This window comes from Anas platyrhynchos, chromosome 4 (assembly GCF_047663525.1).
Source record: "Anas platyrhynchos isolate ZD024472 breed Pekin duck chromosome 4, IASCAAS_PekinDuck_T2T, whole genome shotgun sequence".
Classification (NCBI taxonomy): Eukaryota; Metazoa; Chordata; class Aves; order Anseriformes; family Anatidae; genus Anas; species Anas platyrhynchos.
The window spans coordinates 64,162,935-64,180,099 of NC_092590.1; the positions used below are offsets into that span (position 1 = coordinate 64,162,935).

Genomic DNA, 17,165 nt, shown 5'->3' on the forward strand with positions numbered 1-17,165 from the left:
CAGGTGGGTTTTCAGGCCACTCAGCCAAGACTCCTTGTTTTTCCTGGCCCCACAGTGGCACTTACTCTGTTGCCCATCCTGCCCCTCCATTTTATTTGTATAAGCTTTTCTATCAACAAAGTGTTGAACCTCATTCTCTCTTCTAACTTGCAGTTTGTGAAATGTACAGGGAGAGAGGAGGTCATAGAATCAAAAGGTTGGAAAAGACCTCCAAGAACATCTGGTCCAACCATCCCTCTACTGAACTTACTGGAGTAATGTTCTCAAAAGCCTGTGAGGAGTCTCAATTCCTTCATCATCTTTATAAAGCAATTAGAATTAATGTGAGATACTGTATGGATGATGCCTGCTGTTGGAAGAGCAGGCATTTGATTTTGCTTTCCTTTGTTATAGGCCTTCATAATTACACAACATTAGCCTAGCCCTTTCATTTTTTTTCTTCTCTGACAATTTGCTTAGGTTGTCCTTCCCAGGGCAACAAAATCTTCTTATCAGTCACCAAAAAAACCCCACAACAATATCCAAACCCTGCTTTGCATTTTTTTTAAAATATGCAGATATATTTCTTCTCATCTAAAAAGGGTTAATTTTAATTACTTTGGGTGTTTAACGCAGCTGAAGAATGCTCAGGTACAAAAGATGAAATCTGAAACCTGTATTTGTACAAAGCTGAAGCCTTTCTTCAAAGTAGCAACTTTGATTTTTTTTTGAGTGAAGGGGTGATCTCTTATAGTGTTTTGAACCATCATGTGTGCCACCATTATCAAACATGTGGAAGACTCTGGTCCTTGCAGAAATGGAAAAACAAAGAGAGGAAATGCTGAGAAATCACAGTAAAGCTGCAGAAAGCCACTTACTGAGGTAAGTAAAAGCTGGTACCAGCAGGGCGCCAGCGTGTCACTCCCAATTATCTGCACTCATATTTCCAACAATTCAGGTTACGCAATACAGAGGCAGGATTTTCTGTGCTTCCATCAGTTTGTGGGAACTTCTGAGAGAAGTGAAGAGCAGGAAAACCACAATTGTTCTATAATGAAGGTATTTACTATTTTGATAAAAATTGCAAGTCCAATATGTTACACAACTCTTGAACTATCAAGAAATTGCTCTGCAGTATGCTCAAACAGACAAGCATATACAGTGTACCAAGTTAAATCTTTTCCTGTAATCTGTTGTAAATCCTTGCCAGATGGTGGCCTAGAGAGAACTTTAGGTAGCTACTACAAACAAAATAAATGGCAAAAAATAGCTGCAGTGGCACAAACAATGCTCTACAGAAGTTTCATTGTGTTCAGAAAATGAGACGATGCACTTTCTGTGTGGATACTTCTTCAAAGCTTTATACTTGACTTTGTGTCTGCATGATATATGCAAATTTATTGCAAACTCCTAAGCAGAGATTTTTCTAAAGGCTTCTCTCTTTTTGTTCTTTTTCCAAAACTTCAGCAAGAACAGAACTTTCTTTGTAGCAAAGAACTGCTAAAAAGTCCCTGCAAAGGTTATTTTCAAAGGAGAAATCTTTCATTTTAGATGTAGTATAGCAGTCAATATTGTGGCTTTGGCTTTTTTTTTTTATATATATGTATATATATATTTTTAACTTTAAATTTATTTTCTGGCCAGCCTCTTTAACATTGTCTGCATATGTTCATGAAAAGCACCAAAAAAAAGTGGTGGTGGTGGTGGTGGTAAATTCAGCCTGGGGTAGCTGTAAGGTGTGAGGACATTTTTGTGGAAGACAAAATTACTTGGTTGGTCTTCCTGAGTAATAACAACCTTGAGGAAGCTAAATTTATAGAACTCCTGTAGTTTCATCCATGCTTTGAGGAAATTAGGGAACTTTTTCTGTGAATGAATGAAATTCATACTGTCACTTCTCTAATCCACCACTGTGTAATTTCTTCCATATAACAATTGTTTTCTGTCAGTAGGGTGTAAAGAGAGTCCCGGATATTTCACATCCTTGTTGTTGCAGGATGCGTGCTTGGCAGCTGTTGGCTGCCCTGCAGTTCCACATCTCCAGCAATTGCACTGCACCTGGTCCTACCTGCGCTCTGATTAAAACTCACCCAGATTAGACCACTCCTAAGTTTTGATGCTGCTCACAGCTGTTCATCCATCTCTTCAGCCATTTCATATTGCAGCCTGACCCCTCTCACATCACCCCTCACTGTATAAGCTAAGCCTCATTTCTAGGCATTCTGTTATTTCATCCATGATTAAAGCAGTACATGCTCTTCAAGACTACTACGATGTTAAATGCACTTACTACATATTTGCTTGCTGCCTCATTTCGTGCATTCTTGGATTTTGAAACAGATTCAGAGTAGTGCAGGATAAGCTGGGAATGTAGCATCTTTCTCTTGCTTTTGATCACCATGCAATTAAAGTGAGGGAATGAGAATGGGAGATAATCATGTTGGTGAGAGGAAGCAGCATACTGAAGGCAGAAGAGGGTGAAAAGTCAAACTTGCATTGCAGATGAAATGAGAAATTAAAATAATTAGGCAATTTAGTATGTATTTCTTGGTTATAACCTCCGTTCAACCAACCACTGTAGAATATCGGGTTCTAGGGCATCATTTTGCATGACAGTACAATGGCAAGGTTCCTTTTTTGTTTGCCTTTTTTCTTGTCCATTTTTTTCTTAGATTGGGATCAAGGGTTATGGCCTCTGTCTGTCCAATGGAGGCATTGTGAAGAGAGTAGTGACATCTTTTAATTTGGGGTTGGAAAAGAATGGTCTAGCCTATACGAGTGAATTCATGTATAGTCATTTCCACCTGTGGTCTGAAGTGGTTTCCTGTTGCAAGGGGAGGGGAAAGATCTCCTTACCTCAGCAACTTCCTATCTCATCTAAAGAGTGAGTTTTCTTGCCCTGCAGAAAGAGGAAAGGTGGCATGGGGTGAGGAATATGGCAGGACACTCTGTGCACCAATGTGCATGTTGGGTTCTCCTGCTGTCACCATTACTGAACTCACACCTAGCCCTGCAGTGGAGCCAGAGCCGCGTGATCTTTGTCGGACTGAAATTGTAGAATCACAGAATATCCCGCGTTGGAAAGGATCCACAAGGATCATCGAGTCCAAGTCCTGGCTCCACACAGGACCACACAAAAATCAGACCATGTGTCTGAGAGTGTCTGACTTGTCTGAGCGCTCAGGTCAAAGCAAGTATGTTAAAATGTCAGTAAGCTTGCGATAAAACTTGCTATAAAACACCCCAGAGATTTTTATCTCATATAACATTCCAGACATTATCAAGCTTTTCTGGTTTTCTTGGATTTGCAAGGGTTGTTTTTTATTCTGTGTCATAATTAGAGAGGGGAAAAAAAAGCTTGAAGCTATTTTAATTCATTAATTTCAGACTAATTATTGCTATTTTTTCATGACAGTAAATGGGATCAAACTGACCCATATTCAGAAACACGCTGAACTGTGCAGTGAATCCATAGTCCATTGACTCTTATCTGTTAGAGATGAAGGGGAGTGGGATGAAATATTGTGATATGAGTTAGAATGAGGTGGCATGAAAGCAGTCATTAACTTATCATGTATATTATCTATATAATTCTCCCCTATTGTTCTGAAGATATCCATTCAGCGTGAGTTGAATGCTTCAGTCATGGTACTTACTGGTTTGCTTGAAGTCTTTTTCAGAATAGAAGCCTAATATTTTATATTATGCTTAAAAGGATAAATTAATTTCTGGCATAATTTGATTAATGCAGGAGTTGCACTATAACCGAACTGGCTCAATGGAATTGTTTGAGTGGAGATCAAGCACAGTGTTCCCAAAGGTTTTACTCCAGCTGTTTTCCTGTCACCTAGATTTGAAAAGCTTTCTTGGCAGAAGCCTTTATAACTAATTTATGTTGGTACTTAATAGCCAGAGAGCTTATTTTTAAATCTGTGTTATTTTTGCTTTCGTTTTCTGTCAAGTAGTTCTAAGAAGCAGGCCTAGTGGTAACCTCATTTTCTTGTCTGAGAAATACAGTATTGGGCCTACGTGCACGATCCTCATGCAGCGCAAGAGGTGGGGACTGTTTCTTCATGACAAATTACATTGGTAAATGAATAGTTCATCTGGCTAGTTAGATTTAACCAGGGCAGATAGCATTTCGCATGTGAGATGAGAGCAGGAAGGAGACAGTGCAACGCGGTAATGTAATTAGCTGTGTAAATGAGCCTCACAAGGTAAATCTCTTTAACCCCAGTGATGAAATGTGTTCTGCGCTAAAGCTTCAGATTACTGGTCCTGTGAAACAATGTGTGCAGCTGGTCAAGCCAGAATTTCAGAAGTAATCCAGTTAATTTGAAAATAGAGGACACTGCTCTTTCTCACACCTGCCTAGTGCTTTTATGTCTGAAACCGAAATCACACTCAAGGTGTCGGATCAGCTGTGAGGTACTCTGCTGATGACACAGAATAGCATCATGTGGAGTAACCTTAGTTCAGTTTTAAATAAAAACGTATTTGAATGCTAGAGATGAGACTAGCTAGGCTAGAAAAAAGGCACTTCATAAAAGCAAATGTGAATTGTGTAGCTGAGTTTATTAAACGTAGGCTGAGGTGTTTCTGCACTGTGCTATGGTGAGCTACGTAGCCATATGTGAAAACTTGGTGCTCCTGGTGCACACTTCACACAGGGGGGCACAGGGTGATCCCCCACTTAACCTTTAAGCACTGCTGTAGTAAATGTGCATGCAGCTTGGGAGGGAAATTCTTGATCCTGCAAAACTCTGAGGCATGTTTGTGCCTACAGATGTGGGTAACTGAAGGTAATTTTACATTTGGTTTTAGCCAGTAGTATTTTTTTTTTTTATGGGAATACTTATATGACTTCCACATTTCATTTGAAATGAATTAACTGGGAATACGTCTAACAGTTGATACCGAGGGCTATTGAAATAGTAAATTCATTGTAAAGAATGGTCAACCGTTGTGTGCTGCCTGGTGAGAAAAACACCCTGAAGCTTCAAATTACTTCTGGAAAAAAAAAATCTTTACCAAGTAATATAAGTAGTAAATCTTTATTCAGCAGGGAAAACTCACATTCTGAAATTGAGTTAAAAAATGGGCTGTGTAATAGTAGTCATTGTGGTGTGTATGACATGAAACCCGTTATTTCTTTCACTACTTAATACCTAATGAAATCCATGTGGGAACTTCGTGTACCTGTTTTCAGGCATTCTTGTTTACTATAAACCTAAAGGTGCTTTAGTTTCTGATTAAAAGTTTAGAGCCTCCAAATTTTGTAAACATATGAAGTGCCATTTCCTGCATCAGTTTGTCATAGTGTATTCGTTTTGTCATTTTTTTGACTGTCAAGATATAAATTATGGAAAGGGTATAATTAACAACTGTGAATCAGGAGTATGTTGAGCAAATTAAGTGTATCACAGGTAATGAGAGGGTTTTGAGATATATATGTGTTTATTTTATATGTTGGGTACTGTCCTTGAAGATGATCAAGCCCTGACTAAACGTAGCCCTGAGCAACCTGTGGTAGGTGCCCCTGCTCTGAGCTGGGGTTTGGGCTGGGTAATCTCCAGCCTCAACTGCTCTGTGGTTCTGTTCAGTAGTTTTATGTATATACACACACACATACAGATGTCCATAAATGTATGTATCTGCGTAAAACTTTATGTAAAACGTCTTATTTTCATTTATGACAGGGAACAAACACATTCAAGTAGAAGAACTGATTAAAAACTCACTTTTTATTCAACAGGACAGGCTACTGCTTCTTAAATTGTAGCTTGTACTGATTCACAATAGGAAACGTATCAAAGGAAGCCTTTGTCAATAATAAAAACCAGCTTCCTTACATGCCTCCTGGCAGTGCTGTCACTCGTCTGCTAAATAATTTATGATAAAAAGTTGGCATGATTGTAGGATAATTTTAGAACAGCTTGGATGAGAAGGGACCTCTGGAGGTGCCTGGGTCCAACCCTTCCCCACTGCAAGGGCAGCTCCAAGGCAGAAGCAGCCTGGCAGTCAGGGCTGTGGAGCAGAGGCCAGGAGGGCGATGCTGCAGCATCCCTGGGCGATTGGCCCCCATCTTTGTCCTGCAGGCAGTCTGTGGCAGTTCGTGTGGCTAAGGGGTGCAGAAGCTGGGCCTTCCTCTTCCTTCCCATCCCACTGTGACTTGAGTTGGGAGAAACTTCTCTTTAGTGGCTGTTCTGCAGTGGGGTGTTTCATGGTGTTAAATGGTTGAATATGTAATAAACAAAAGGGTTATTTTAGCACTTTTCTTCTGCTTGCTAAATCTAGCTGCAGAGAAAATTCATTGTATTACATATTTCATGCACCAAACCTTTCTTAAATTTACTTGCTTGGAAGGTATATAGATTTAAACAAATATAGATTTAAACTAGGAAGAAATGTTGCCTTCGCTGCAGAAGAAAAAACTTGTCTAACACAACCAGCGTGAGTTATCTTTTGGGGATTTATGCAGTGCTGCATCATTTGGCTGTGTATACCTCCTGAAACTCCCCGAGAAACCCGCGTGCTGTCAGGGATGCTGTGAGCATCTCTGCCCAGGGAGGCCTCTGCCAGCCCCAAGGTGAGGGAGATCTCAGAGCAGCAGCTGTGGATCAGGCATGTGCTGCCCACAGAGCAGTATGTGCCCTTTTCTCCAGCAGTCTCCCGACTCTCAAGGTGTTTAGTAGCTGTGCTTGAACATTTTACGAGGATTATAACTCCTCTCTTCTTCCTGGGCTGCTGTTTTATTTATGTTTTGGTTTTACTTCTATTATTGTGGGATTCAGCCTAATCTTCTAGTTTATGTCTAGTCTTTCCAAAATGAGGTTGTCTTTGCTATGGAGTTTCCTTGATCTACTGCTAGCGCTCCTCCTTTCAGATATACCTCCCATCTGTGGATGATTTGCGACTTGGTGCTCCTCTGATACATTTTCAGGCTTTTATTTTAAATTTTTAATTTGCAGTCTTGGTGGCAACAGCTTCCTTGCAGGGAATGCTTTCCTTGGTACATTGAAAACAGCAGGCGTTGCTCTGCTGCTGTGTTTTCTTTTCCCTTTGAAAGGGTTTTCTGGGAGGAACTTCTCAGGATCTCTTGAACTTGCAGACCATCGAGTACTTGTTCTCTCTGCAGGGTGCTGGGGAGCAAGGGCTGTGGAAACTGTTCTCTTGGGGGTTGTTTTTGTGAGACGTGCAGAACCAGAGAACAGTGAACAGCATCTGAATGTTTCATGAGTGCTACAGCAAATTCTGAGCGACCTTGGATTTGTTTTTTAGAAGTGAATGGTTCTTTTTGAATCTATAGGTCCTTTACTGACCCACAGAATAGGAGGCTGTATGAAAGATTTTCTCAAGCAGGTTCAGCTCCATATGGGGCGACTAGTGATAGGACCATAAAGCCCAGCTCTTTATGAACATGGGGGCAGAGAACTCCTTCCTGATGTGCTTCGTCTTCATCAGAGGAACCAGAAGTTCAGTCCAGCATTTCTCCCACACATCCAAGTGCAGCTGCTTGTGTGTGGCCTAGTGTGGACCTACATTTCTAACGTTGAGTGGAGCTGTTGATGTTAAATTCCTACCTCATTTCCTTGAGTGGCTGCTGTATCCTGTCTGTATTGTGCATAAGTTAGATATGAGTGTTTGAGATGCAGTTGTGCTTGCAGTACCCTGGTGTGTGTTGGGCTTTCTGACTTTTGGCTGCGTTGTGTACTCTCATGCAAGGTCTGTTGGTCCAGGGACCCCCCCCAAAATATGAAAGAATAGAAATCGGGATAAAGTGGGCAAGATAAGGAGCTTCTTCCTTGTGCTGTTCTGTCAGAAGTCATCATTATCATGCTTGTTTTGCATATAATGTATCTATTCTGTGTTTCTATGTATCTATATATTGCATGCCGTAAACATGAAGCAAAGGTGAAACCCAGAATTTTGTCCAAGTAATTGATAAGTTTGTGTTTAACTTTTAATAATGTTGCTAAGGTACAGAGGGTGACCTCAGAAAAATCTTCACTGCATTTCAGTGGGTTTAATTGACAGATAACCTGGTTTTCTTCCTGTGATCTCCTAAAATGCACAGATGATTAAAAATGTTGGTACCAGACAAGTTTATGGAAACATTTATGTGCTTGCTTATCCTGTTGATGTCTATTCTTAATTGCATCTTGTCTGCCTGAGAGTAGAAGTCATGCCATCCTCCTTCCCCCATTTTTGTAATTTATGTTTTTTAAAACTCTGGAATATTCTTGCTTATTTTCAGATCTCATCAGAAAAGTAGCACAGCAGAAGTTTGGGAATACACAGGGCGATTATCAAAAGGTAAACTGTCTATGTGTATCTACATAAAATAATGAAAATGGTGAATTCAGTTTTATTTCTAAAATATTAAGTAGTATTTTAAAGCTAGAACAACAGGATGCAAGAGTGAAATTTGAGAATAACAAGACTGATGGTTTCTTATATAATGTGGGAGCAAAACTTTTCAAAATGTCACAAAGGAAATTTCATAAGTCAGTGTAAAAATACTACACATAATTAGGGCTCCCTTATAAGTTCCAGCTGTAATGTGATTGTGCTGCTTATTGTGCAAAGATTGAAAACCCTTGTATTGAAGAATACGTTTTTTATTTAAAAATGCTTAAGAGAAAGCTATTACTGCTCAGTTTTCATGTTAGTTTCAGCTATTGTCCTCAGAAAGTTTCCACAGTCTACTGATAAATTATATTATAGTTTATGTGGTATGGTAATCACATCAAGTATATTCTCCATTCTCTCTTTAGGTTTGTGGTTTTCTTGTAACAGCTGAAATTCTTAGGATATCTGGTAGCAAGAGGAGGTACAACATAACTTGGATCTGATTTTAGGCTGGTCTCAAGGACAGCAACCCGTCTTTGAAGCAGCATCACTGGTTGAGTCCCTGCAGTAGGAATCTTAACTGGGACCACACAATGAACTTTGTGTGACCCATTTACTTAAAGGATCTTGTGCCTGTCAGGTAGATGAGTGTAGAACTTGGCACACAGGCACTAAACTATTGCCTTGAATCAGGTGAGCTGAATGATCTTGGGATTTGAATCATAGAATCATTAAGGTTGGAAAAGACCTTCAAGATCATCTGCTCCAACCATCACCCTCCTACCAGTATCACACACTATACCATGTCCCTAAGCACCAGGTCCAACCTTTCCTTAAACACCCTCAGAGATGGTGATGCCACCACCTCCCTGGGCAACCCGTTCCAAGGCCTGACTGCTCTTTCTGAGAAGAAATGTCTCCTCATTTCCAACCTGAACCTCCCCTGGCACAACTTGAGGCTATTCCCTCTGGTCCTATAACTAGTTATATTTGGGAAGAGGCTGACCCCCAACTCCCCACACCTTCCTTTCAGGTAGTTGGAGAGAGCAATAAGGTCTCCCCTGAGCCTCCTCTTCTCCAGACTAAACAACCCTAGTTCCCTCAGCTGCTCCTCATAGGACTTGCATTCAAGGCCCTTCACCAACTTCGTAGCCCTTCTCTAGACACGGTCCAGGGCCTCAATGTTCTTCTTGTATTGAGGGACACAAAACTGAACACAGAAGAAAAACTTGAAGTGAGAAGACCTGGTGCTTCCACGTCTTTATGACAGCAAGCCTATTACTCCAGTGGTTTGATATACTCTGCATGACATCTGAGTGTATGGCTGTTGTTCTCGTACATCAAGCAACTCTAGCCAATTCCATGGGCTTGTTTGGTGGGGCTTTGTGTAGTGGTGCACCACAGACGGTGCCTGCACTCCTTGCGAGGAGCATAAGGTGGACTTGGTTGGCAGAGTCTTTGGACAAAACGTTAGACCATAAGTTGTTATACATGAGCATCAGTATAGTGTTAAGTAACTACTATGTAAGTTGTGAGAAATTTGAGCCTAATAACAGCTGGAGTTCTCTGTGATGAAAGCAGTTGGTAAAATGGTGTGATTATAGGGTGACAAACACAATATCAGGTGTGCTTAAGAACTAAAACGGGTTTAGGCCATTAGATGTAGGTCCTAATTCTGACCTGAAACTTTGAAACAAATTTGAGAAGTTAAATCAGGGTAAATAGAGAGTCCCTCAGGAGACAGAAGCATCAGAGAGAGGTAGCTGTGAAGAGGTACGCATGGCTGTGGATATGTACCTCTGGACGAGCTTCCAATAGGGATAGGGAAACATGAACATCACTGAAGGGTGTAAGTAATAGGAAATACTGCCTCTGGTTTTTATTGCTCAAATTCAGGAAGAATGAACTCAGACTACGATGGGCTCATCCTTATTGGGATGATCTGGGAAACACATAGGTCTTCAGAGGAGACTGGAAGAGTTTGCTTAGCTTAGGAAACGCACTGATAAGAGATATCTTTACTCCTTATAAATATATATGAAGAGAAAACTGCTATTTGGGCAAAAGATGGTGTTATCACAGAAGCAGAGGCACAGAAACAGGCCATGTATAAATGCATGTTATAAGAAGACTCATCAGTGCACCAAGCAGTAGCAAGAACAGCTTCTGCCATTTATCCATTTATCCTGTTAAATTTCTGTCATTCCTCCCAATCTTTTTTTTTTTTTTATGTCAAGCTATTTGTAGAATGTGTTAGTGACCCAGGAGGCCCTTCCCAGTTCTGTGCTGTGTGTCCCCGTGTTCCCAGCTGGATTCTTACCGCGGATGCCTTACCATCCCCTGGCAGGGACACGGATCTGCCAGGATAACCTAACAGCTGAGCACAGCTGCTGTGTGCTCACACAGAGCCAGCATGCTGCTGCTGCAATGGCTTCAGTTCTGCTGGGAGGTGTTCTTGCTTAAAAGGTTCAAAATCCTACTCAGTACCATATTTTTAAGGGACTATAAGCATTTGTTTTCCTCCCATTAGAAATAAGATACCAAATACAATTTTCAGTTTTAAACACATCGTACAGCAGAGGTTTCATAAAGATGTGTGTGATGCTGATAAAAAATTTCCCCAAAACTTGAGAACATTTCTGATTCTCACACAGCAGCCTTTGGGTTGAGGGGTCTTGCTGTTTTAGCTAGTCCACTTTTCTATTCTGCTGATGACAAAAGGGATTGCATTAACAGGTGTGAGCTTGGCATGTGGACATGAATAGGAAAAATACAAGAACTACAATTTTCATTGTGAAAACAAAGGGGAAATCAGGTTTGTCGGAAAATCCTGTCCTTGAATATTTAGCTTTCAGGGTTTTTTTGAAATATGGATGAGAAGTGAATTAGGGATCTGTTAAATACATTTCCTTAGTCCTTCCCAAATGCCTGTTCTTTTTTACCTCTGCATAATTTAAAATAAACGTCTCCGTAATTAGTTGAAAGTAAGGGTGAATTTTCTGTGTAATCTGTTAGGGTCCCAAAACCACTACTGAAACTGCTGCTCTCCTGCCAAAATAAAATCAGCACTGAAAAGAAAATGTTAGTCAGGAATATCACAGATCAGTTATGGCAGGTGGAATTTCTGAAGAAATCATTAAACCACAAAGTAACGCAATCCCTGGCCTACTCTTCCATGAGATTTGCTGGGAATTACAGGAAACAGATGTTTGGTACGGAAATAACCAGTCTGTGTTGCTCTGAGATGTGTTGGACAAAACCTAGATTCCTTTGTTTACTTGCAAAGGAAACCAGAAATGATCTGCCTCTATATTTTATTGTAAATTCTTTTCTGTGATTATTTAATGGTGCTTCTATACATTATTCTACTTTGGTAATTTTTTATTATTGTTTCTGTGTTGTTAATTGTTTTGATCGTGGTTAATTATTCACTACTCAATTTGTTTTTGTGCATGCTGCCTGTGTATTATACACACTCTCCATTTGTTTTGACTTCCACAGCCAGAAAATGTTGTCCTGACTCTCCAGGTAATGTGTTATCTGGTAGATGTGCAGCTTTCACAAAAAACTAACAACGTCGATACGCACTACTCCTATTAAAACATCTGTAGCTGGTTTTTGTCTTGTTTTAAGTATTTTTTTCCATCTAACATATTTTAAAATGTACATTGTAGAATAATCTCTGAAGTGTTCAGCTAATTACAAAAGAGAATGAGAATGTTTTTGTGGGTCAGTTTATAATTTTTTCCAAACAAAAGCCAAATTCTTCTTCCAAGCATCTAGTTTGTACTCATCAGAAGGGATTTCAGCAGTTAACTGGCAGTTATTAATAATGACGATTAAAAAAACAAAAACAAAACCAAAAAAAGAACAACAACACAAAAACTAGATTTCATCCTAGAATTGGTAATTAGGTCAGAAATTTGCAACTCTGCTAATGGTAATGGTCGCTGTATTTGGATCAGTTGGTAATTAGGGACTGTGAGGAAGGGCATCAGTAAAGCTGGAAGTGGAGCATGATAGATAGCTTGTGAGAAATTGCAACTTCTTTTGCAGGACAATACGCAGCCCCACTTTTATCCTTGTACTGCCAACCTGCCCCAGCGCTGGCAGATCTGTAAAACAAGAGGATTCAAAGTACTGGTGTGATAATCAGTTCTCCTAAAATTGCAGAAACTAAGAGAGGAGAGATTTATTAGGCAAGAGAAACAACTGGAGCATGTTCACACCGCGCTGCCTAGCTCTGCACAGGGACACCTGCCTGCCTGCTCGGGGTCTGGGCGTGCTGGTTTGTATCTGCAGCAGAGCTCGCAGCATGCAGGGCTCGCAGCTTGCCCCCTGGAACCCACATCGCCCTGCATGCTGCTGTGCCAGGGCTGCCTGGCCCAGCTTCACAGACCTCAAGCGCTTGCACTGCTTCCAGCGTGAAAGCTAGTTAGGGTATTGCATTGCACGCTTCCCTTTCATTCCTTCCAGGCTTTGAAAGCACCCTTTTAGTTGCTGCTGTTTAGCTGCTTGGCACCAGAATAAATGTCTTTACCTGAGAGAGCCTAAAATCCACTCCTTTATGGTTTTCAGTCCCTAAGCAATTTTTTCTTCTACAGTTTGCAGAAAGCTCTGCTACTGCGATCTGTCACCCAGTGCAGTACTTCCCTTTGCTGTTAATATGAGTCTTGCCACTCGTAACTGATTAAAAAAGAGAACAAAGTGCCCTCCCTCCGCCAAACGAAGTGTTGATCTAGGCAGTCTTGCTGACATCTATGGAGGCTTCTTGGAAACAGATGTGAGAAACACTAGAGTTGTGGTCCAGGAAAGCAAATGTGTTCGTTTTTAACCTATTTCAGTGGAATTGATTTGCATTCATTTCATGTGAGCATATTTCTCCCTTCAAATTCATTCCTGTAGCTTTCCTCCTTAATAGTCTAGTTAACCAAGTGTTAGCTATCGGTGTCTGCAATGTCATGTATACTTTTGTTGGAAAAGCTGTCGATGATTGACAAAAACACCAGGTCCATAACCTCAGTAACTCAGTAGATGGTTTAGCCTTTAGTTTACTTTTTATTAATTTGCTCTGTATTGATTGCAGTTACTGTGTGATACCTGCTATTACCACTATTTTTGTCTGAATTACAGGCCATCTACTATGAAATCGGTTTTATAGTCTCCGCAGCCTTGGGATTGCTATTTATTTTGTTACTGCCTCTTGTGGGACTTTGCTTCTGTATGTGTCGTTGCTGTGACAACTGTGGTGGGGAAATGCATCAAAGACAGAAGAAAAATGCTGACTGTCAGAGGAGCTGTTTTGCAACATTTCTTTTTGTTGCTTCTTTAATAATAAGGCAAGTGGAATAGCACAATGCAAAGCTTGGTATAGCACTAATTTTGCAGTGTCATATGACATTATAATGTTACTGTGTTAGCCTACAGGTGCAGAAGTAATTTCATTAGATTAAATAACATTACTGCTTATTAAAGAAAATGTGACTGCATTATAAAAGTGCTGCTGCCATTGATATCCTCAGGTCATTATGTATTCACTTGAGAGGAATGTAGATATGAAACGTTAAAAAAAAAAAAAGCTTGAATTTGACAAACGAGGCTTTTGCCAGTCTTCAAGTGGCAATAGCAGAATGTTACCTTGAACTCCTGAACAGCAGATCCTGTGTCCTATGTCCAATTGCCATCCCATAGAGACCCTGAGGTACATCCTACAGTTTTGTTCTTGGTCATGTAGTAGTGGTGAGAAAAGCAACTGTGATCTTATTTAGTATTTGTTGACCTCTAGGTTGTTTTATAAGTTCAGATTAACGGGTTTTCTTTTGGGCACTGATTGAGTTGTTTAAGCCATGCGTGTACTCACTGTAAAACGCCTGAGTTTGGAGACATTTTAATCCTATTAACCTTAGGAGCTGATAATGGGTGATGAGGGGCTGCTGTCCAGACTTTTCCCTGTAGATGCTTTCAAAATACATTGTTTGCTTTTTTTTTTTTTTTTTTTTTTAAATCATTTAGCTTCATTTTTTTTTCACCTGCCTTTTTTTTTTTTTGTGATTTTATCCGAAAAAAACATCAAGTCTTTGTTTTGTACTTTGTGGCTGTTTAGTCAGGTGGGGCATAACCTGTCACTTCACTGTAACCTTGACTTCTTTTTCATTTTACTGCTGTCTGTTATGCTGAATTAAGGCCTTCCTCATGCTCGAATGTAGACCTGGCTGATATCAAGTATTGGATCTTTCTCTTTTCTCCCGGGCATCACTAAAATCCATGACACTTACGTATTCTGAAAACCAGTAAGCCAAAGGGTAGGTAGCAGGTGAAGCAGGAGGTAAATACACCCTTGCCATGATGACAGGAGGAGAGTTCTTCTTAGTGCAGTGGTGCCTCAAAGAAAATGTTACGAGTTACCTACCAGCATGCTGGAGCTGCAGGGATGTCTTTGTGTCATGTCTCGGGACACTGTATTCTGGTTATGATGCCTGAGGGCTGCTGCCTGTCAGCTGAATCTCCCTGTCAGTCTCTCCAACATTTGCTGCCAGTTATTCCTGTTAAGCACACCCAGGATAGCAACTGCATCTCCCCATGTCACGAATGGGTGATCGGCGATCCCCAGTAACACGCTTTCCAGGACTAGGGAAGCTGCTCCTTTAACTCATCCTTGGTTTTTTTCTTCTGTATCAGACATCAGGAGTATGAGATGCCTACCCTAAGGGAGGGCTTGGCCTGAGCTCTGCTTGCAGGTTTCCACAGACAGAGATAATCCCATACGACTCCCCAGCTAAGTCTCTAATGCTGTGAGTGCTGCGCAAGGCAAGACAGGCTTTACACAGGTAATATCACTGACCCCAGCCCAGCTGAGGCAGGTCTAGTCCTCAGATTTCCACTACACACCTGCACAAAGCAGGAGGCTGATGCCCTTCCTAGATCTTCTTTAGCAAGGGAAGAGAAGATGCCATGCCTGGATCTATTTAAAACCACGTCAGCTTCCTTGCCATTGTTCTGAAAGACAAAAGGACTTGTTGGTAGCCGTTCCCTCCCTACCCTCTCCACGTGGATGTATTTTCTACTTTTCCCCCAAGTTGCAGTTTCAGCTTAGTTGGAAGATTTACCTGTTTTTCCCAAAGCCACACATCTCAAGAGCTGTGCCATGGCTTTGTGCATAAGCTGTAACATTAATACAAAAGAGTTCAGTCCTGTGCAAGTCAAATGCTTATGGCTACTTGCAGACATAACCAAAGGAACAAGAGCTTAAATAATCTCCACTGCTACTGCTACATCAAGCTGTGCCATGAAATCACTAAGATGTGTCCTCTCGTTCGAATATGAAGTTCATGCAGCGTTGGAGATCTCCCTTTGAAATATTTATCCCAGAGATGTGTTTAGGAAGGGAGCCATCCCTCGTGGTGCTCTGAAATCACACCTCCACCAGTGGAGCTCTGCTTTAAAGGACCCACGGTGGAATGAACACGTGGACAGTTGCTGGAGGGAAAGAGAGGGGTTTCTAGGGCATGGGCTTGTTCAGGATGTACTGCCCAAATGTATTGGCTGCATCTTCCTCTCCATTCCCTCTCTCTTGCAGTGCCAGCCATGCTGGGATTCTCTCATTCAAAGGATCAAAGCACAGAAGAACAACAGGAAGCAGGAGCCATTTTTTTTTCTTTTTTTTTCTTCTTTTTTTCCTCTTTATTTTTTCAGTCTTTGGTCTGGAAGACAGATCCAAACTGTCTTTCCTTAGCTGGTGAGGTCAGGTCAAATGCATGGTAGGAGAGTATGAGTAGGGGAAAGATGCTGAACACTGAGCTCGCGATAGTTGATGTATTTACAGGCAACAACTCCTGAATACTGGAAACATGAAGAAGTCTTTTTTATGAGTCAGTGTGCAAGTTCATACTGCCCTGTGCATGCTGTTAATGTAGATATTGAGGAAATTTCAGCTAGTAGATTTTATTCACGAGGAACATTATTTCTTCTCACTTTTCCACTGACAGTGCTTTGGTTGTTAGGATGAGGTTTTAAGACTACTGAGAAGTTTTGTAAAGGAAGGGCAAAGATGCCAGCTCTTCTTTAAAATAAAGCAAACAAAAAGCTGGCATCTGCTTTCTGAAGGCAAGGTGTACTTTCTGAAGTGGGGTTTCCTCAAGGAAGAGAGGCAAGTCAGAAGTCATGATTATGTATACGGTTGGTTATCTTGAAGTAAATAAACTTACATGTGTCATTCTCCAGTAGAAGCATTCTGCATTTGAAATACCTCTTTTGGTAGTTCGAGTCAGAAATACGTGCTATTCTTTTGGTAATTTGGTTTTCATGTATGGATATTGTCATACAAAGTAGGATTCTGTTGCTAAAAAGCACAGGATATAGAAGTAATTTACTACATCGATGACTGAATAGGTGTCATATTCCAAATTTATTAAATTAAAGCAATTATGTGCTTTGTTTTCCAGAGGTTAACTGATTGTTTAGGAACAGGTTTGCTATTTAATTTTATTTCCTAATAGTCAGCAAGCTTAGGCAAACACATTTTCTGAGGGAAAGAGTGTAATTGCATTAATTTCTCTACCTCATAAAGACAAGCTATTGGTACCGATACCAAATACACTAGTCGTAGAAAGTGGTTTGGCTGGTAGATGGTCCCTTTTCTGTCCTTCGAAGAGAGGTGGTGGTAGTGTAAGTTCTTTTTGAAGTCATGGATGCTGTCACGTCTGATGTGCTAGGGGAAGCTAAGTCCAAAGGAATGGAGGTGGTATTTGGTACCTCGACAAGTACCTTTTTTGGGCTTCATCAAAGGTCTCTGGGCTTTGTGGGATTGGTCATTCACATTGCTCAGAACCCAGAAA

The 17,165-nt window shown here is 40.8% G+C and overlaps 1 protein-coding gene across 14 annotated transcripts in view; it reads left to right on the top strand.

Annotated features, from left to right (window-relative positions):
* Positions 1-17,165, top strand: part of PROM1 (prominin 1) — a 61,453-nt gene that overhangs the window by 12,826 nt on the left and 31,462 nt on the right. For 9 of the 14 annotated variants that reach the window (XM_072037751.1, XM_038178567.2, XM_072037755.1 and 6 more), the window contains exons 3-5: positions 8,237-8,295; positions 11,833-11,859; positions 13,465-13,670. In XM_072037751.1, coding sequence (XP_071893852.1) covers positions 8,237-8,295; positions 11,833-11,859; positions 13,465-13,670 — 292 coding nt within the window. The remainder of the gene's footprint in view (positions 1-8,236; positions 8,296-11,832; positions 11,860-13,464; positions 13,671-17,165) is intronic. The other 5 variants (XM_072037754.1, XM_038178570.2, XM_038178575.2 and 2 more) reach the window with 2 other exon arrangements.